The 20,129-nt window shown below is 55.4% G+C and overlaps 1 protein-coding gene across 1 annotated transcript; it reads right to left on the bottom strand.

Annotated features, from left to right (window-relative positions):
* Positions 1-937: 937 nt before the first annotated feature.
* On the bottom strand, positions 938-19,756 carry PYGB (glycogen phosphorylase B). The gene is made up of 20 exons (XM_075496649.1): positions 19,394-19,756; positions 16,943-17,044; positions 14,949-15,027; positions 13,975-14,078; positions 12,379-12,510; positions 9,690-9,801; positions 8,526-8,608; positions 7,432-7,575; positions 6,978-7,070; positions 6,704-6,850; positions 6,406-6,569; positions 5,927-6,041; positions 5,108-5,209; positions 4,821-4,968; positions 4,206-4,264; positions 3,723-3,864; positions 3,176-3,383; positions 2,588-2,722; positions 2,329-2,395; positions 938-2,047 (listed from the first exon to the last, which is right to left on the bottom strand). The coding sequence occupies exons 1-20, from the start codon at positions 19,634-19,636 to the stop codon at positions 1,895-1,897; spliced, it is 2,532 nt and encodes an 843-aa protein (XP_075352764.1). The 5' UTR covers positions 19,637-19,756; the 3' UTR covers positions 938-1,894.
* Positions 19,757-20,129: the final 373 nt, after the last annotated feature.

The raw sequence follows: 20,129 nt of genomic DNA, 5'->3' as shown, positions 1-20,129 counted from the left end.
CCATAGCATGGTTGTCCCTGAGGTTTCTGACCCATGATACTCAAGCTAACTGTGCCACTTAAATTATGTTTGACACACTTGTATGTATTGCACTGACAGAAGAGAAACACTTACTTGGCTCTGGAGAGTGACGTGCACATTCCAGCTAGTGCTACTGCTGGCAGCTGGCTTGGGGCAAAGCAGAGGCTTTGCCTTCCTCCTGTGTGACAGAGCTGAGGGTGCAGCACGTGAACTGCTGGTGTTGGTGATCCCAACACCGCCATTCCTGTTAGTAGGCCAGTGATATGCTTGGAAATTTAAACTGAAATGTTTATCTAAAAGTGGTGTAGTTTTAATAAAGGCATTGACTGCTGATCACTTCAGCTTCACCCATTTTACCTGGTAGTTTTTGGGACTTTTTCCTCAGTTGGGCAGGTCAGCTGGGTGTGTGGCAGGGCTGTAGTAGGGTTGTGCATGGGAGATGAGCTCGCAGCTGGGACTGGGCAAGTCTTTGTGGCTGCTGCCAGCTCTGGGTGAGCGGCTCTCCTGGAGCTCAGTGGGTCTGTACCTGTAGTCCAGTTGCAGCTGAGGCTCTGCTTCCCCACGGGGGATGGGGGAAATGGGAGCTACCTGTGGGATTTCTAGCACAGCAGTCCTGTGTGCCATTTGCAGGGCAAACCCAAAGCTGTAACCCCCACCCCAGTGTGCTAGGGGTGCAGGTAAATGGCTTTGGCCCTAGCTAGCCCAGTGCAGCCTCTGGTACCAGCTCCCTCCTGTACACCCTGTGCACTGGCAAGATGTCCTTTCTGCCATGGGCAGGTTGCCTCCATGACAGTGCCAGCCGCAGGGGACCACATCCCGTGAAGCCACAGCTGGGGAAGGCCAGCATGGCTTCGGGTGTCATGGCCTGAACTTGTTGCAACCTGAACCCACAGGCATGGCATAGTCACAAGTCAGCCAGAAGTCAAACCAGCAGGTGTTCTGGTTGTTTTAATGAGTCGGTGTCACACAGGGGAGTACTGGTGCACTACACAGCACTATGGGTGTTAAACTCTGACCCCAGCACCAGGAGGGACACACAGAGCAGCATGACCCAGCTGTGGAGGGATGCAAGAGATGTGATACATGTTCACCCCCTGGGTAGCACCCAGCATACAGCTGTGCCTGGGGAGCCAAGAGCCTGCTTGGGGCCTACAGGCCCAGCAGGGTCAGCCACCCCACTGGGGCAGGTACAGCCCTCTCTATGCAGATATAGAGGCTAAAAATCCCTGGAGTGGCTTGGTTACTGGGCTTTTAGTTAACAAAGAGGCATGGGAGGAGGCTATGGCAAGCTCTGTGGCAAGGAAATGGCTGATCCCAGGTCCTCTCTCCTCTTTGTGGCACAGAGAGTTTGACATTGGTGCCTGCACTGGGGCCACCTGCTTTAACAGCCAGCCCCATCTTCTCTAGGCATTACGGGGGAAGGGAGTGACCGGAGGGGCAGGCACTGGCCTCTCCCTCCCCTGGCTTTGGGGCTGGCAGACCCACTGGAGGAGGATGCAGGACATGCTCTCTGTTGGCTAAACCTGCTTGTGGGGAGGCTAGGCCAGGCTGCATGCAGGGGGAGAGGGGAGGATGTAGTTGGAAAGCCCTTGTTAAGCATAGAGCACAGCTGTGGAAGACTTATCTGTGGTCATCTCACTAAAAGCACTATGCAGCACATGCAGGCCGGATACATGGGTACAAACACAGGGTCCTTTCTCCTCTCCCCCAGCTCCTGTTCCTCAGTCGGGGCTGCTCCTCAGAGCATCCTTCTTACCCCCCTGAGGGAAGGGCCTTGTTTCTGCAGAGCCGAGCCCATCTGACTGGTGGTGAAATGCAGGTGAGGCCTCCTGGGCTGGGAACCCATCCCTCCTTCCTTCCCTCTGTGCTTGCATCAATCCCGGGGGAGGTTGGGTGGGGGGATTTTTGTGGCAGATGGCTCCACACCCCAGATCTCCCGGGCATACTCCATGATGGTCCTGTCGCTGGAGAACTTGCCCGAGCATGCGATGTTCCTGATGACTTTCTTAGTCCACTCCCGGGGGTCCTGGGAAGAGGAGAGGCAATGTCAGCAGTCAGTCTCTCACCTGCCTCTGTCCCGGCTCGCAGCCTCGCAGGGCACTGGCTACGCACACTTGGCCGGTTTAAACACCGTGGTGCGGGGCTGCCAAAGCAGCACAACCTGCCTCACCCTGCCCCATGCCCACGCGATGTGTCTGTAAGAAGGGCTCTGCAGGAGCACACTCATCCCAGCTCCCCCCAGTCTCCCTGCTGCACGGCCATGGCCAAGGACCCTGTCCCTCCCCCTCAATCGTGGGCAGCTCTTACCATGAACAGCTGGTCCACTTGGCCTTGGCATTTAATGTAGGCCTCGTAGTCGGCAAACACTTTAAACCTGAAACCCAAAGCGGGGTAAGGCTGGGGTTTGCCTGCTGTAGGGTCCCAGCCTGGCAGGACAGGGCAGCACAGACATATTCCTGCGGGCAGGCAGGGCTTAGCCCCTGTGCAGGGGGACCCAGGCCGGCTGGGAAGGAGGCCTGGGCAGGCTAAGAGCAGCCTACCACAGGGGATGCTTGCCAGGACTCACCTGTCATGGTACATGAGCATGTTCACAACGTCCCTGAAGCAACCGGGGTCTCGAGGGGAGAAGAAACCGCTGCTGATCTGGTCGATAGCCTGTCGCAGCTCTGGCAGGCGCTCGTAGTACTCCCGTGCGTTATACCTGTGCCCAGCAGAGACAGGCTGCAGGGACTGATGCTCTCCCCTGGGGCCCAGCACCCGGAGAGCAGGAACAGACGTGTCTGGGGCAGGGAGGGCAGGCGAGGATGTCGTATGGCTCCTGAGTGAGGAGCCTTGTTCCTGGGGCTGTGTCCATCAGAGCACCCTGCTAGTGGCTCCGAGACCAGTCGCAGTGCCTCAAACACTTTGTGCCCAGGCTCACGTCCCATTCACAATCATTGTGCTCTGGGTGAACTGCTTGGGCTGAATCCTTGATGGACCATCCACTGACCAGCCCAGGGCGGAGGCTGTCTCCAGCCTCCTGCTTTTTTCTGCTCCAGAGCTGCCCAGGGAGGAGGGTATCCCTCCCAGAGATCATGGCTCTCCCTGCCAGAGCTGGGACCTGTATCCCCATCTGACAAGCCCTGGCACGCGTTGGGCTCTCCCCAGCACCAACCCTTGGCGATCCAGGGCTTCCACGTCCTCCACCCGCATGCCAAAGATGAAGAGGTTTTCTTCGCCTGCCTCCTCAGCCATCTCCACATTGGCTCCATCCATGGTACCAATGGTGAGGGCCCCGTTCACCATGAACTTCATGTTGCCGGTGCCCGAGGCCTCTGTGCCAGCTGTGGAGATCTGCTGGGAGAGATCTGCTGCCGGGATCACTGCCAGGTGCAAGAGAGGTAGGAGTTAATCCTTGGCACACTGCAGCCCCCCACAACCTGGGTCCAGGACAGCAAAACAGCCCTGGGCATTTTGGCTAGTGGCCCTGCTGACCTCAACCTCAGCCCAAACAGTGCAGCTCTGGAGCCAGAGCCGGGCTCAGCCCTGCCACAACCCCATGCAGCTGCTGTCACTCCTGCGTGAAGCTGGCTCCCTGCCCTGTGTGGAGCCCTCAGGCCCTTCCTAAGGGAGAGCCAGGTGACGTGCCATGACAGCCTGTTTCTGGGCTCAGCTGGGACATGCCTACCTCCTGATGTGTGCTTACACAAGACCAGACGTACCCTTCTCAGCCAAGGATACCCGGTAGTTCTCCAGGAAGATGACCTTCAGCCTGTCCCCCACATAGGCATCGTTGTTGATGACCTCACCGATGGATGTGATGAGTTTGATGATCATCTTGGCCATGTGGTAGCCAGGGGCTGCCTGAAGAAGAGCAGCCCAGAAATGGTGAAGGGTTTTAAGGAAGGGAAAGCACGAGAGGTGCCAGTGCGGGTCCTCACCACGGGGAGAATCTGGGTCTCACCTCTGCTGTTCACATGGATCAGCAAAAACACCCTACTGGGAGGAGAAGTCCTGAGCCACAGGGAAAGAGTGATGGGGCCTTGTTCAGTCTGATTAGTCCATGAAGGTGTCTCCTGAAGAGCCCGCCAGCAGACACATGCTGGCTAACCTACACTGGGCCTGGCAAAGCCACAGAAAGGGGACAGCACCTTCCCCACATCCCCACTGAGCCATGCACGCACTGAGTCTGGAACACACGTTACCTTTCCTCCAATCATAATAGTCCTGGGCACAAAGGATTTGGATGGATTGCTTCTGATGCCTGAAAGAGCAGAGCATAACACAACCAAAGTGAAGATAAACTGGACAGAGTTTATTGCGTGCATCAGAGGTGGACTGGGATCCCAGCCCATGTCATGTGGACCCAGCTAATTTGCAGGACCCTGAAGCCCAACCAGACAGCTGCCAGAGCTGTGCTAGGCGAGCTGTGCAAAGTTCTCCAAGAACTACGCAAGCCAGCACGATGCAGAGCTCCAATGACTTGCCTCCCTTTGGGAATGGGCAGGGGCCCGAAGCATGCCCTGGGGAGTGGGGTTTTAACTTGCACCAGGCCAGTCCTAACACCTGCAGTACAGGTGTGGGGGTTACCTGGGCCCTGAGACCCAGCTGGGCTGGAGACATGGGCTGTGGGCTTTTCCTCAGAGCTCTGCATGACCCTTCAGACACTGTCTTCCCTCCCGGAGAGAAGCCCTTCATGACAGGAGGGCAGAGCTACACTCGAGAGTCCTTGACCACCAGCTGGCATACTTTTACATGGGAACCCTGGCAGTGAGAGGCTGCGGGGACACCCCTTGCCTACCAGCCCAGGCAGGACTTACGGTTGTAGAGGGTGATAGCATGCAGGCAGTTCAGCAGTTGCCGCTTGTACTCATGGATTCGCTTGACCTGAACATCAAACATGGACGAAGGGTTGATCTTGACCTTGTACTGCTCCTCCAAGTAGGCTGCAAACTTCAGCTTGTTCTCCTGGCAAGAAAATCTGATGAGGAACAGGCATGGGTTTCCAGGCCTTGTGTCAGAAGTGAGCGTTCGCTGCTGGGATGTTCCTGGGAGCATGGTGCCTTTAGCCTTCTTCCCCCCCACCCCACCTCTAGTGCACAGTTACCTGTTTGACTTTTGCCACATCCCTGATAAAAGTCTCATTATTGATGAAATCCAGTAGCTTCTTCAGCTGGCTCAGATCTGTGATAAAGCCTTCCCCGATTTTCTAAAAGAACAAATCAAGAGAGGGATGTCCCACCCGTGAGACACCTCACCAGTCCACAACTGCGCTTCCCCAGTGTAGATGCCACAGTCCAGTTGGGAATTGGAAGAGGCACGCTGGCCAAGAAAAGGGGCACAGTTTCTTATGGCAAGGTTATTTTTCTGTGTCATCAGGGAGCCCAAAGGTACAGAGGAAACAGGGCACTTGCAAAAACCCAAACAAGTCCCTCTTAAGGAGCTTTAGAGGGAAGATGTGTGCACATGTACCAGGGCCTCCAGGCAGCTGGAGAAACTGATGGGCAGGATGTAAAGATACACTTAATTGCAGGATGTTATTGAGCTATGGCATGTCGCAGTGTGAAGCAAAAACCTGTGCTAAAGGGCCTGGTAAACAAAGGAGACAGAACTGAGGCCGTGAAGCTGAATGCTTTTGCAGATAACCCATTTCACACACCATGGTACTACCCGACAGGTTGTGCGTAGCCACTGTGAGGGCAGGGAACCAGATCCAAATTTCTGCAACTTTTTTGGCCAACTCTTCATCACCAACTTTAAAGCCCAGCCAATCTCACACCTACATGTGCAACAGGCGTGCTCCTCCCATGCTGTCCTCACTCACACCCGCCAAGCATTAGCCTCAGGTCTGATCAGACCACATGAAGAGGTGATCAGAAGCAAACAGATCACACTCAGCCCCTCACTTCAGATGCTTGCGACTCACCTCAGCAATAACATCGGCCAGTCCCGGGTTGCACAGCAGGAGCCAGCGCCTCGGCGTGATCCCGTTTGTCTTGTTCTGAAACTTTTCCGGCTCCAGCTCATAGAAATCCTTGAACCTGGAACACCAGGGAGCTCTGAACCACCCACTACCACCCAGAGCTTCAGCTGGGCCCACACTGCATGTGCTCCTGACTCACAGGGAGATCCACAGAGACTGTCCTAACAAGTGTGAACTCTCTATGCTGCCTCTTACCCCCTTCCTCGGCCATAATGCCGAGGGTTTCACCAGCTCCAAAAGGAGATGTTAGTGCAAGTTAGACCTTGCACACAAGCGAATGAGACAGTCTCCCCAGCCTGCTATGCCAAGCAGGGCAACCAAAGCAGACCTTGCCACCTGATCGCTCCAGCTAGCCCCCTAGGCTTGCAGGCAAAGCCCAGTGAGTGGAGAGGGTGCGTGCCTTGGTTCTCCCCCCAACTCACACTGAGTTCTTCACAATGTCAGAGTGGATGCGGGCCACGCCGTTGACTGCATGGGAGCCAATCACACAGAGGTGTGCCATGTTAATACGTTTGCAGTCTCCTTCCTCGATCACCGACATCCTCCGGAGACGGTCAATGTCCCCTGGGTAGAGAGCTGCCACCCGCTGCAGGCAGGTAGGCAGGCAGGCAGAGAGACATTAGCAACCCAGCCATAGGACCTTGGAACATTCCCATCCTAAAAGTAGCCAGATCAAGACCCCCAGAGTTCCCACACCCTGTGACCAGCCCAGTCCCTTACATCCAGATGCATTTGATTGAGAGCATAAATGATCTCTAGGTGACGTGGCAGCAGCTTTTCAAACATGGAGACCGGCCAGCGTTCCAGGGCTTCAGGCAGCACAGTGTGGTTGGTGTAGGCACAGGTCCGTTTCGTGATCTCCCAGGCCTGCGTTACAGACAGCAGGTTAACGCGCGTGTGTCCAGGCCAGGAGGGGAAAGGAAACCCCATGTGAGGACAGGACAGCAGCTCTTTCCCCTGCAAGGTTCGGCATGGACCTCCCAGCTCTGCTTACCTTGTCCCAATCCACTTTCTCCACATCCACCAGGATCCGCATGAGCTCTGGGATGGACAGGGCAGGGTGGGTGTCATTTAGCTGAATAGCCACCTGCAACACAGACTTGCTGGGCTCAGATCTGGCAGTGATAGGACCGGGACAGTATCCCACATGCATGGGGTTGGGGTGAAGGTCAGCCCCAAGCATCTTCTCATGGTACATACCCCAGAAACAGACAGAGCTCCCAGGAATGGAGCTCCTTTGCAAGGAGCTCCTTCTCAACCTTTGCAAGTTTTGCTCCAAATTGCAAATTTTTCTCTGGGAAAATAGGCCTGGGAGATCACCCGTTTTCCAACCCAAATTGCCAGGGTCTTTGTATACATGCCCCACTTGGTCCTCAGCATCCTGCTCTCCCTCATGATAGGCAGGTCTGGCTGAAACGCCCCCAGACCCTCTCTGCCCACAAACTCACCTTGTCTGGGAAGGTTTCAAAGCATGTTCTCACAGGGTCTCGACAGCCAAATTTGGAGGACTTAAAGCGGCGGATGATGTCTTGGAGGGTAGCAGCCACCACAAAGTACTCCTGTTTCAGCCGCAGCTCCTTGCCTTCAAAGAACTGCAAGTGGGGGGACCACAGCCATCAGTGCTGTAGCCGCTATCCCCAGTGGGCAGCCAAACCCCTGGAGATGCTCTATCCACTCTGACAGGCTTCCCAACAGGCCTCACAGGTTCAGCACCTCATCAGGGGAAATGTGGATGTTTCCTATACCACCTCTGATGGGGCAGCAGCTGTAGGGACTGACAAGGGGCTTGGCATCCCGAACAGCTGCCTCCAGAGGGCAACAGAACCTGCCACATCCATGCTACTCCTACATCCAAGCACAGCTCCCGCCCTCACTCCAAGACCCTTTGCAGGGTTTTTGGACCAAGGATTTTTAGACCCCCTGCAATAGCCAGGAGCCAGTGTCTCTGGACACACCACCTGCCTCCCATGCACACTTACACTTCACGCTGGTCTATTTTAAAACACCAGCAGGAATGAGAGGGTGGGGGTAAAGTACAGGAGATGAGCTTTTTCCAGCACAGATGCTAATCCATGACTAGATAGTGAAGGCTCTTCCCTTTTGGATCCGGTGCCCAGTGAGTGCATGGCCTAGGACAGTCCCTGCAGTGAGAAATCCCTTGAACTGGGGATGGAAACAAGTCCTCTCTCATGGCTGCCTCTGAAATGACAACTTACTTTTGCAAAGGGTAAGCCATGTAAATTGGCAACTGCCTTGAATTTGAAGGAGTAATATGTCTTCCCCTCCTTGCAGCAGGGAACAGAGCAGCTATACAATATGGGCCAGACTCTCAGCTGCCATCAGTCAGCAGAGATCCTCTGGAGCCAGCAGAGCTGTGTCTGTTCACTGAGAATTACGGGGCCAACCTATTGTATTAAAAATCCTCAAACCAGAACAATAAACATCAGGGGGCCATGACCTTCCAGTGCTTGCAAACAAGGCAATATAACTACAGGGAGGATGATCCCGAGCAACAGGGAAGAGAGGCAAGAGAGTCACTCACGTTGTCATTTGGGTACAGGACTCTGGATATGTTTTCTGCCAGGTTTCTGTCCAACACCGCCTCAATATAGTCACCCACATTGACTGCAGCAAGAGAGAAATACACACAGCACTGCAGCAGCTGTAGAGATTCAGGCAGGTCCCTGATACTGAGCTTTTCCCTCTTCTCTCGTAGAGAGATTTGTAACAGGCTGGTATTAATGAAGTACGAATGGGAATGTACATGTGTGAAAGGCACCAGAGAGACAGGAGGAGATGGTATAAGACAAAGGCACATCTCCATGCAGTTTCTCAAGACACATCTATCAGGAAGGACAGAGAGAAGCTGAAGACAGATAGCAGCCAGAGAAGGCAAAAAAAAAAAGGAGTGACCAGCCATCTTGCTTAAGGACTAAGGAGAAATGGGGCAGGGCAAAGGAGCACAAAGACCACAACCACACTCAACTCCTAAAGGGTACAAAAGGCTCATCCGAAACCCAGCTCGCAGCTGCCAATCAAGAATTGAGGAGACATTATGAGGACTCGAGAGCCATCACCCCTTGTCCCACACAAGTTCTCCTGGCAGGGCTGCTTGGACACATACATCTCTGCACTTGCCAGTATGGAAGAATAAATCAAATCGGTCTAGCCTAAAACTCTCCCCTTCTGTAACAGCTTAGCACTGACGTTGGTATGTTGGCTGCCCTGTATCTGCTGTTCAGCACTACAATTAGAGCCTGAAAAATGCACTAGAGAGGTCACATGTAGACCCAAAGGAAACCAACAGTAAGGTGGGCTGTGCTGCTCTTTTCCTTCAGCACTAAGGGATGATGCTGCACAGAAATGACCCTCCATGGCAAGTGTGGGTTTGCAGCTTATTTGGTGATGTGGGGAACGCAGCGGCAGGTGGTCGATCGCTTGGGGAAGACATAGGGCAGGTTTTGAGAGCGTGATAAACGTGATGGGGATGGAAGGAGGATGGATAGGTGTCCTGGTGCATGAGGGCTCTGGAAATGGTTGGAGGTAATGTGATGCATGGATGTGTACACAGCGCTGTGTTTTGGAGGTAGCCAGGAGGTATGGATAAAGCAGGCCAGATGGGGAGTGCTGTGCCAGGTGCTATGTACACAGGAACTACCAGGTCCCAGCCTGGCCAGAAGAGAGGCGGTGGAGGAATAGCACTTACACTCTTGGAGGTTGAAGTCATTGGGTGCTTTTGCAGACCACAGCCTCATGGTGTTTACAGTGTTGTTCTTGTATCCTGGCACTGGCGTGTCGTAAGGCATAGCAAGGACAACCTGCAAAAGGACAGTATTCCCCTCTGATTAGCAGCACGGCGGCCTCAGAGAAGGTGGGAAAGTGGCTGAAACCTCTGCAGGAAGAATCCAGAGGACACAGACAGCTCTTGGCTGTGGTAAAAATCTCACCTCACTAAACCACACCTGCTGAGCTTCACAGACTTCCCTGCTATCATGGGCACTTCCGGCACCCACTGGCAAAGCATTAATAGGAGAAGCAGAGCAGTCTGGAGCTTTACTGACAAACCGGAGTTACAAGCCCATCAATGAAATGTAAAAGAGAGTTGCAAGCAACCTGCTGACCTTCCTATACCAACTGGCGTACCTATTAGTTATTCACCAGAGCACTGCAAGCATCCTCGGCTGTCCACCGCGATTCTGTCTGTGCTGGGGTAGGGCCAGGGCAGCTGGGACCTTTGTGCTTCCATCTGGGATAAACTCCACAGCCTGAATCCTGCCCTTTAGCCTTCTGCAGCCTGCCAGGACCAAACCCTACCACCACAGCACCATTCCCAGAGCAATTCACCCAGTGTTCAAGGTTTGTTGAACCTGCCTGAGTAAATCCACTGAGACCACCAGCACTCAAAGTGAACTTGTGTGCAAAACTATTAGTGCGGTCTATGGATGATGCTTAAGCATCAGGATGCTGCACACATGGCTACAGGGAGTAACACTGGGGCTCCCAGCTCAGGTTACACTAGCCAGGCAAGGCACGGGTGTGCTTCCAAGCTCGGTGCTCCAGCTCACTGCTGTGCCAACATCTGTGTGCCTCCAGACCTGCTGAGCAGCAAGGCAAGGCACCCCGACCTCAGCCTGGAACAAAAGGCTGAGGGCCTATGACGGCAGAGCTGAATGGCGCTTGCAGAGCAAGGCCCTGATCCTGCAGTACGGAGCCTGGGCCGCCTCTCTGACGCTGGCAAAAGGAGCCAGCATCCTCCTGAACAAGTCAGTGTGTACTGGCATAACAGCCCGGCAGCCAGAGGCTGTCCCCAAGCAAAGATGCGAGAGGCAGCAGAGAACTGAAGGAGCTGTGCTCACAGGCCAGGGAAAACCCAGGCAGATCAGCATGTTGGCCCTGAACAGCCTCTTTGTGCTGGCGTCAGCAACACCTCCCCTCTGGGGAGAATCAGCAAGAGCTCAGGCTCTCCAAGCTGCTATTCCCAGCTCCAAACATGGAAGCAGGCAGAAAGCCTGCCCTGCCTGAGCCACGGGACTGGGGCACACGTCACATGAACTGAGCGATGCTATATTTGGAGACTGTGTCTTTGGCTTTTTTGAGCCTTTCTAACTTGTTCCCTTAATGGCACTATCTGAAAATTCACCTCCTTGCAGGAAGCAGTGTTTCCACTGCACTGCTTGGGATCCCTGAAACCCCAGACTACCGCCAGGGTCAGAAGAGGAGCACATTGAAAGGCAATGGCCCTCGGTTCCCAAGTGGGTGTCTGCTTCCCCAGAGAGCTCTGACATGATGCCTCCATGCTGTTCATGGGGCTCCGGTGTTGAACCCCTGCACTGTGTCTGTCCTGGGAATGGCCTAGGTCACTGCACAGCCTTTGACAGCCAGGGTCCCTGGAAAAGGACCTGGTTTATTTCTCCTCTGAGCGGGCCCAGGCGACTCTGCAGCTGAGCTTCAGCTCTTGATGCTGAAGAGAATGGCTTGGGTTTATGACTGTGCACTCCTTGGGTGGACAGAGCTGGCTCATCACGCTGAAAGACCCTTGAACATCATGGGAACAAGGCTAGGTCATGTCCCTGAATCCCAGAGAAATTCATAGTCCTTCTTCCTTCCTCCATCCTGGGCAGCGCTTAGACAGGAGAGGCTGAAATATCTTCAATCCTCTTAATAAATCTGTCCCTCTTTAAAGCTTGCCTTCCTCAGCTGTAAGACTGGAACACATTTATGATGCAGCAGTCTGTGCTCTAAGCAGGCACATGCTCCTGAAGCACAGCATTTCCTCGCCAACTAGGGGAGGCTGAAGAAGCATTTGCTCTCCACGATGCCACAAAACAAGGCCTCCAGGCAGACTGGAGACTTGAAACCATGCCTCCAGCCTCCCCTGACAGCACTCTTCCCATCAGGCTGGTCTGGGAAAGAGGAACTTGCTCTGATCATGGGAGTTGCTCAAACCCACAGGATTGCTCCATGGCCACCCCACAAGATGAATGTCCACCCACAGCACCAGTGCCAGAACCACCTGCAAAACCACTGGGTTTGAGTAAGTGGTAGCCAGGAGCAGTGCGGAAGGAGCCTAGCACAGCTGCCAGGGATACAGTCCTCCTCCAACATAGATCCATGCAAGGCTGTGGGGCTTCACCCTGGAGATCAGTAGAGAAGGAGGCCCCAACTGATCTGAAGTTACAGCTGTGACTGAATATCATCCCTCTTTTTCCCCAAATCCTGCTGCAGCCATAGCCAACAAAGTCATCTTTGTAATTGCAAGGGTAGCAGAGAGAGTTTTGCCAGACTGGGAGAGAAGCAAAGTCTGACCACCTCAGGCAGCCTGGGGACAGACTCTCCCCCTCCACGCTACCCCGGCCCATCCTCCCCCAGCCCAGCACCGAGGGGGATGTTGGTACCTGAGTGTCAATCCACTTCACACCCTCAGGGGTGTGATCCACGCGGCCGTAGAAGTGCACAGGGAGCATGTACTCTGGGCGAGCTTTCTCCCAGGGATTGCCATAGCGTAGCCAGTCATCGGCCTCCTCCACCTGCAAGAGGCAAACAGGGCTCAAGTGATGGCTTGTGTCTCCAAGTGTAGGCTAAACCAGGCTCTCCGAATGGAGGCCAGTTTAAAAGCCAAGCTTTAGTAAGCTGGCTTTAAAAATGGATATGCAGAGGCCTCTAGAGGACAGCTAGGCTTTTCGAAACACGGATGACTACATCCCAGCTGGTATAAATAAACCAGCCTCTGTGGGCTTTGCAGAGCTGTACAGGTTTAAACCATCCAAACTGCACAGACCGCTGCACTCAGTCTGTCTCGAGGCCTTTACATCCAGTTTGACTGCAATAGTGGGATATGTGGGATGTTGTTCCCTAGAAGGTCATCGGTGCTGTTCCTGGCCACAAACCACCCCCTGTAACCCAGGTCTTGCTAACTGCTCTGCCCTCTGCCAGGATTTCTCCTCTCTGCTCGTAACAGCACCAATGGGAGTGAAGTGAATTCAGCAGAGCCATCGAGGCTGCTGTGCACCAGAAACCAGAGGGGCAGAGGCACACGGAGAGATGCTCTGTGCCTGCAGGCATTTCGCTGCCAGGCCGGGGGCAGGTCTGAGCCACAACCCAGTAATGCCACCACCCCTGTTCTTTTTTAAGTAACATTAAGCCAATTACAGCAGATGCTTTTTACCCTGTTTTCACCATTTATAGGGCCTAGCATTGCAGCTTCTTTGTGGGGAAGGAGGAAAAAACAACCCTCAAACCTCTCACCCTCCCTGACTCATGGAGAGCTATTTTAAGGGGAAAAAAGGTCCTTTTTGCTCAGAAGGAAGGCAAGTCTCCTAATGGAAACCATTTCCAGACATACACTAGGGAAAATGGCCAGCTGGGGCAGTTTTTTACCGTATTTTCACTTGCAAAATATTATGATAATTAATGCTACAGCAGAGCCCCTGTTTAAGCCCCCGCTGCCAGTCTCCCAGGGAACCCGCAGGAGCAGCAGCACCCCAGGCACTTGCATGTGTTCCATCATGTTCAAATTCATCCTCCACTAGACACCTTCATGAGGTGTTTAGCCACATCTCCATCCTTAGCCTGACTCCTTGCCCACTCACTGCCAGGCTGGATGGGACTCTTGTTGCAGCTGTGCCATGGAGCCCTGGGCAGGGAGACCTCTGGTCCCAGCCGTGCCCTGTGGGCTCAGTTCCAACACCATCATGCAAGGTTGGTGACTGGTGTGGATGAGCTTGCATGTGTCCCTGGGTTAGCACCTGCCGCACACACAGCCCACCGCCCTCATCACTTCTCTTTGCTCAGGTGGTCAGAGCCCTAGGGTCAGCACAAGCAGTAGGAAGTGACAACCCATTTGGCACCAGGTGGTGGGCCCAAACGCCCAGTTTATGAACAGCTCAAGGCACTGCAGTGCTGTTTGTGTGGCCAGGCCTTGTCCACAGGCAGAGGAGGCCACGGCAGCATGAAACAGAAGGAGAAAGGGTGACCTGAGTTTGCCAATGTACCTGCCAGCCGTCGACAATCTTCTGATTGAAGATACCGAACTCGTAGCGGATGCCGTAACCGTATGCTGCCAGCCCCAGAGTGGCCATGGAGTCCAGGAAGCAAGCTGGAAGAGCAGAGCATGGTCATGCTGCAAGGAACCTCACCCCTCGCTCACTGCACCTGCTACAGGGTGCTGTGCACGGGGGTGAGGAGCTGCCACAACCAATGCCGCTGGAAACATTTACTACTCAGAGGAAATCCAGGTGCAGAAGGGACAGAAGGGGACAGCCTGCAGCAGGACCCCATGCACGTCCTGCCGAGCCACCACGAACACCCCAAAGTTGTTGGTGACAAGGACAGGTCACCAAAAACCCAAATCCAGCCTTGTCACAGTCAGAGCTCTTCTAAACTTGCCCAAGGTGCCCACGTCTTGCTCTAAGCCTTCCTGCCCAGTAAAGCAGGGCTTCTGACCCTGACTTGCTGCTCCACCAGCTACTTTGCTATTATTGCTTTCAAAGCAAACCCTTCCAGCCCTCAGTCTGGAGCAGCTTTGGTAAAGATCAGCCCCAGCACTTCCTCTGCATTGGGGAGCTCTCATCTCCAGCAGTCCCGTGGGACACACAGACTGCAATAGCAGCCAACAATCTGCCTACGTGAGAGCTGCTTGGGTGCCTCTGAAAAGTGAGAGATTTCACAGGGAGGTGAGGAGAAAGGCTGCAGACAGCCTCTTTCAGCCACAGCTTCGCCTGCTGTGCTGCAGACCACACAACTACATCTCCTGGATGCTCTCACTGGGGAGGGGGCTCGTTTCTGGCCAGCCAGGAGCAGGCAGGAGGGCACCATGCTGCTGAAGGGCTGTGGGGTGGATGCGGGCTGAGGTCTGCATGCTGTCCTGCTGCGGTGCCGGTGGTGAGGGCGTGACAGCCTCCAGCCAGGCCACCCTCGGTCCCTGTGCACTCTGTGTGAGGAGGGGGCTCCCCTCTCCCCGTATTACCTGCCAGGCGGCCCAGGCCTCCGTTTCCCAGCCCAGCGTCTTCTTCAATTTCTTCCAGCTCCTCCAAGTCCAAACCCAGCTATGGGGGAAAGAGCCACAGCAGAACATGTCACCACCCAAAGCCCACGCCTTGGGGCTGCTCTCTGAGGAGGGCAAACACAGATCCCAAAACAACCCACACCACGGGAAATTAAACCCACGGGGGTCTCTGCATCCCCCCACCCTCCCCTCCCCACAAAGCATCTCACCAGCCTCTGGTCACCAGGCAGCCCGATTAATTGGAAAACAATTTAGCCCATCATCAAATGTCACTTTCCCATGAACTAGGTTTCCTTAGAGACCTCAAACAAAACACTCATCTCCTGGCAGCCCCTCACACCAGGAGGCCCCTCCACCAAACTCGCCGCTGGGGACAGGATGGCAAACGGCCAAGTCGGCACGCAAGGGACCACTGAGTCCTGCCCAGGTACGCGCGGCGTCCCTCTGCTCGCACCCACCCGGTCCTTGAGGAAGGGCACGACCATGCTGGCAGCTGGTTACTGCGGCGTTTGCCGTTACGCTCCGTGCCTTCCTGCATCCTGCCCAGCCTGCCGCCGAGCTCCTTGGCCAGAGTCCATAGCTGGAAGTGGTTGTCTCCTCTGCTGCATCTCTCGGGCCATTTGTCCTCTGGCCCGGGGGCTGCTGCCAGATGAAGGCTAAGCATGCCAGCAGCAAGGATTCTCCAGGAGTCAAGAGATGCTGCCTCTCGGAGGGCAGCAGTATCTCACCTCAGGGCCAGGGGGGACAGCAGGGAGTCAAGCCAACACCATGGCTGCTCCCTGAACTGCTCTCCCAGAGCTTCAGCGGTCTGCAACCACAAGCTGGGAAAGCCTCATGCACAGTGTGACGGGGTCACAAAAACCGAGGTGAATTCTCTCAGTGACTGAGCCATGCTGGATACAAGACCTCCCATCCCAGCTGGCCACTGGCCATGATGAGCTCCACATGTTGGAGTCTACAGTGAGGGAAGCTTCCGCTCACACGTCAGGCCAAATCAGCATGTGGAAAATGCCTTGCAGAGGGACTTGAGGATCCACTCTGAAAAAAGCCAGCCTGCCCTCCAAGGCACGATACCTCAGAGAGGAAACATGTCAGGTCCCTCCCTGGAAATCCATTCCCATCCCTTGGCAGGGAAAATGCTCACCAGGATGTTTCATCAGCAATCGTAGCACCTCATTTTGAGAGACAGTGACAGAACCTAACTTCTGCTAGGAAGTATAACATGGATCAATCCAGTGGGGTGTGTGTGTGGGGGGGAAGACGAGGGGGGGAAATAAAGCTTTTGGGTGAGAAAGCCCAAAAACTCATACTCTGTCAAAAAGGTCACTGTCCTGCTGCAGAGGTGGCTGCAAGCCTAAGTAACCATGGCCTCACATTTGTGATTGCCTTGGTGGTACTCAGCTGTGTTTTTTCCAGTTTGAACTCATCCAATGACATTTTAATTCAAGCGAACGATCTCCCCCTTTTTCTTCCTTCCCAGTGATTCACTTTTATCTGGCAGCGCCGCTGTGGTGCCTGGTGTACCTGCATGTATGAACTGTAATTTGGTGCCTGGGTGCTCCAGTTTCCCCTTCTGGCCCAGCCTCCCCCATTAGACTACATCTCCCGTGATAAACCATCATCTCTCCTAGTAATGGAAAGCTATTTGCAGCCTGGGACTCCCTAGTCTTTTGGGATACTGGGTGTTGCTTTCTGGATACTCTTCTGGATTTTTCCAGCCACTACAGGAAAACGGTGGTTTGAGAAAACCATACTCCAACTCTCAAGGAACCCCAAGGTTCCCCCATGGTCTTCTCTAGGGGATGAAAAACACTAACAGAGAGCCAAGCCTCGCTTTGTTTAGTCAAAATAACACATCCTTAGGAGGAAGCCCTGAGAAATAAAGATACCCAGCCTTCTGCATGGAAAAGTTTGGCCAGTTCCTCAGGGGGACCCCAGTACCCCCAAGACTTCACCTGGTAAATGGCTTCGTCGCAAGCGTTCTGCAGGCCCAGGTTCACCATGGTGTTCTGCAGAGTGCGGCCCATGTAGAACTCCAGGGACAGGTAGTAAATGCGCTGGGGAGGCAAAGCAAGATGCTTACACACAGCACAGCACTTTGTTTTCACCAAAGTCACTTAAAATTAAGAGCAGTGCTTTCCAGAGTAGGGATGTCTTCCCAAACCGGCTCTTGGCGCCTGCTCCTGAACACCACACACCGCAGTTTGTTTGTCAGAAGGATCTCATGCGGGATGCTAGCCAACCCTCCGCCGCGCGTCTCCCTGCCAACAGCCTTCTATAGAAAAATCTCGTTGCCTGTTAAGTGTTTCCCTAATTAACTTAGGGCAAGAATTATCTAGGATGCTGAATGGTATATTTATACACTGTCAAGCTCAGCTGAGGTGATGCTTATGCTGGGCTTTTAAAGTTTTCCCATGCTGAGCTGAAGCTGATCCAGAGCCTGCTGAAAGCCGGAGCAAAGCCCCTGCCCCACGCATGCTGGCCCTTTCCTCCTGGAGACTTCCCAGCACTCCTATCGCAGGGTCTTCCTGTCCTCCCTGCACCGAGTTTCACACACATATTTCACCCTGTTGAACAATTCGAGTGTCCCATGGGTGGCAGGGTTCCCGGCACAACTGTGCAAGACAGGCTGCTCTGCGGTGACCTTCCAAGTTTCAGAGGAGCTGCGCCTGTGCCACGAATGCTAATGAAAGCCTGTTTGTAGGATGAAAAGCAGGCTGTGCAAACTTTTGCCCTCACTCAGATTTACCGCTATAGATATTTTTATAAATAAACGGGAATTTTTAACAGAGCAATAGGCTGACTTTAAATCGTGCTTCCCCTTGAATCTCTTTCCTTTGTAGCTGGGATCCTTCCCGCTAAGCAGCAGGATTACCCACTCTGCCACCTCTGCTGGGAGTCTGAAAGGGTCCATCTGTTCCTTAGGGCTCATCGGAAAGACTGAAAACATCACACAGTTGCATAAATACTGTGCCCCTTTCAGTCTCCTGCAGGGACGTGTTTCTAGTGAAAAATCTAAGTGCAGGGGACAGGAAGCAAACCCGCTCCAAGCTCCTCTTAGCCTTTATGGGATCTGTACAATCCCTTCTGTTAGTGCAGCATTACGGATCAGAGCGCATTTATGTGAGTAAGGATAAAAGGGAGAGCTCCACACACTGGCGTAACTCCAGTGCATGTGCAGCCGTACTGGCGTGAAAGTGCAGTTTCTTGTGTCAAGGCAATATTCATAACCCCGAGAAAAGAGCTGACTCGGGGAGGCAGCTGCCTGCACGCTGGGAAGGTATGTGCCTTTTCTAGTACACACCTGCCCTCTGGGGCTCTCCAGTTAAGTGCTGGATTGGGTTTTAATTCAAAAGGATTAAGGCTGAATAACGTCCCGCAGCCCCCAACGTCTCCAGCATTGCCACCCTGACTTGACAAGTGGGGAGGAGAGAAGGGAGCAGGTCAAGTCCCCCGAGAACCACCAGCTCCCCAGGGTTTGGTGATCTGGGAGAGCTTGTCTGGTTTGCACGAGGCAAGAAACTCCTCTCCAGCCTCAAAGCCGAGCTGCCTGCGGGCTCTGCAGGAGCGAAGCCAGGACATGGCTGGGCCGAGGCATGTGCTGAGACATGGAGGTGACGATGCCCACAGGGGACACCAGCGCTGTGGTGCGAGTGCAGCACATGGCCACAGTGAAGCGTGCAGAGGGCCTGGCAGCAGCAAGGCCTGTGTGAGGACACGCTTCACAGGGTGATCACAGGGGACATAGCTGCAACGAGGCACAGGGGGTCACAGTTGTGGGGATGCCTGAAGGGAGACATGGCTGCAGCAAGGCTCATCGGGACAGGGCTGCAAAGAAGCTTGTGGGGACACAGCCACGGTGAACTGCATGAGGGACACGACTGTGGTGATGCCCATGGGGACACAGCCATGGCAAGATGTGTGCGAGGGACACGGCTGGGGCAAGGACCACAGGGACACAGCCACGGTGAGGTGTGTGCAATGGACATGGCCATGGCGATGCCCACAGGGACATGGACACAGTGAGGTGCAGAGGGCCATGGCCGTGGCAAGGTGCACGCAAGGTCCGCGGCCATGGCGATGCCCATGGGGACACGGCCACAGCGGGGTGCATGCAAGGGATACGGCTGTGGCGATGCCCACGGGGAAGAAGCCACGGTGAGCTGCACGATTACACGGCCACGGCAAGAGGCCACGGCTGTGGTGATGCCCAAGGGGACACGGCCACGGCGAGATGCACGCGAGGGACAGGGCCGTGGGGATGCCCGCTGGCCACGTCAGCAGTGACACCCGTCAGGCGGACACGGAGACACCCGCGGGGCCGACGAGGAAGGCGCATCCGCCGCGCCCCCGTCCCCCTCCGCGTCCCCCGGCTTCCCCCCGCGGCGGGGCCGGTCGGGGCTCACCTTGGGGTCTCGCTCGTAGTAGTGCTGCTGGGTGCGGATCCAGCGCCCCACCAGGTGGTCGCGCACCGTGTGGGCCAGCGCGAAGTAGTAGTCGCGGGGGGTGGCGACGTTGCGGTCCTTGACGAGGGTGAAGTGGAGGTGGCGGTTGAAGCTCTTCCGCACCTCCGCCACGTCCCCGAGCCCCGCGATCCCCCGCACGCTGATCTGCTTCCGCCGGTCCCCGTCGCTCAGCGGCGCCGCCATCCCGCCGCCGCCGCCCGGCCGGTTCCGCCGCTGGCTCTGCCGCTGGCTCCGGCTCCGGCTCCGGCTCTGCCGCAGCCGGGGCCGCCGCGCCTGCGCCTCCGCCGCCCGCGACGAGGCGGGGCCCCGCACGGCTGGCGCCCGGCCCGGCCCCCGATGAGGGGAGCGGCCGCCCGCCCCCGCAGCGCCGGGGCGGGCCGCGACAGGGCGCGGGGGGGCCGGGGCTGGCAGCAGGGTGGCGGCAGCCCCGTCCCGTCTCGGCCCCCGCCTCTGGCCCGGGCCTGGGGTGCCGGCGGGGGCGGGCTGATTGTGGGGACGGGGATGGCGTGTGGGGACCGGGATGGCATAGGGGGCTGGGATAGCTTGCGGGGTCAGGGATGGCATCTGGGGCTGTGATGGTGCGAGGGGGTGGGAATGGCTTGAGGGGACCAGGGAGGGCCTGGGGAGACAGGGATGGCATGAGGGGACAGGGACGGTGTCAGGGCACTCATCTCTC

Source organism: Mycteria americana, chromosome 3 (genome assembly GCF_035582795.1).
Source record: "Mycteria americana isolate JAX WOST 10 ecotype Jacksonville Zoo and Gardens chromosome 3, USCA_MyAme_1.0, whole genome shotgun sequence".
NCBI lineage: Eukaryota > Metazoa > Chordata > Aves > Ciconiiformes > Ciconiidae > Mycteria > Mycteria americana.
This window is presented reverse-complemented; position numbering and strand designations above follow the sequence as displayed.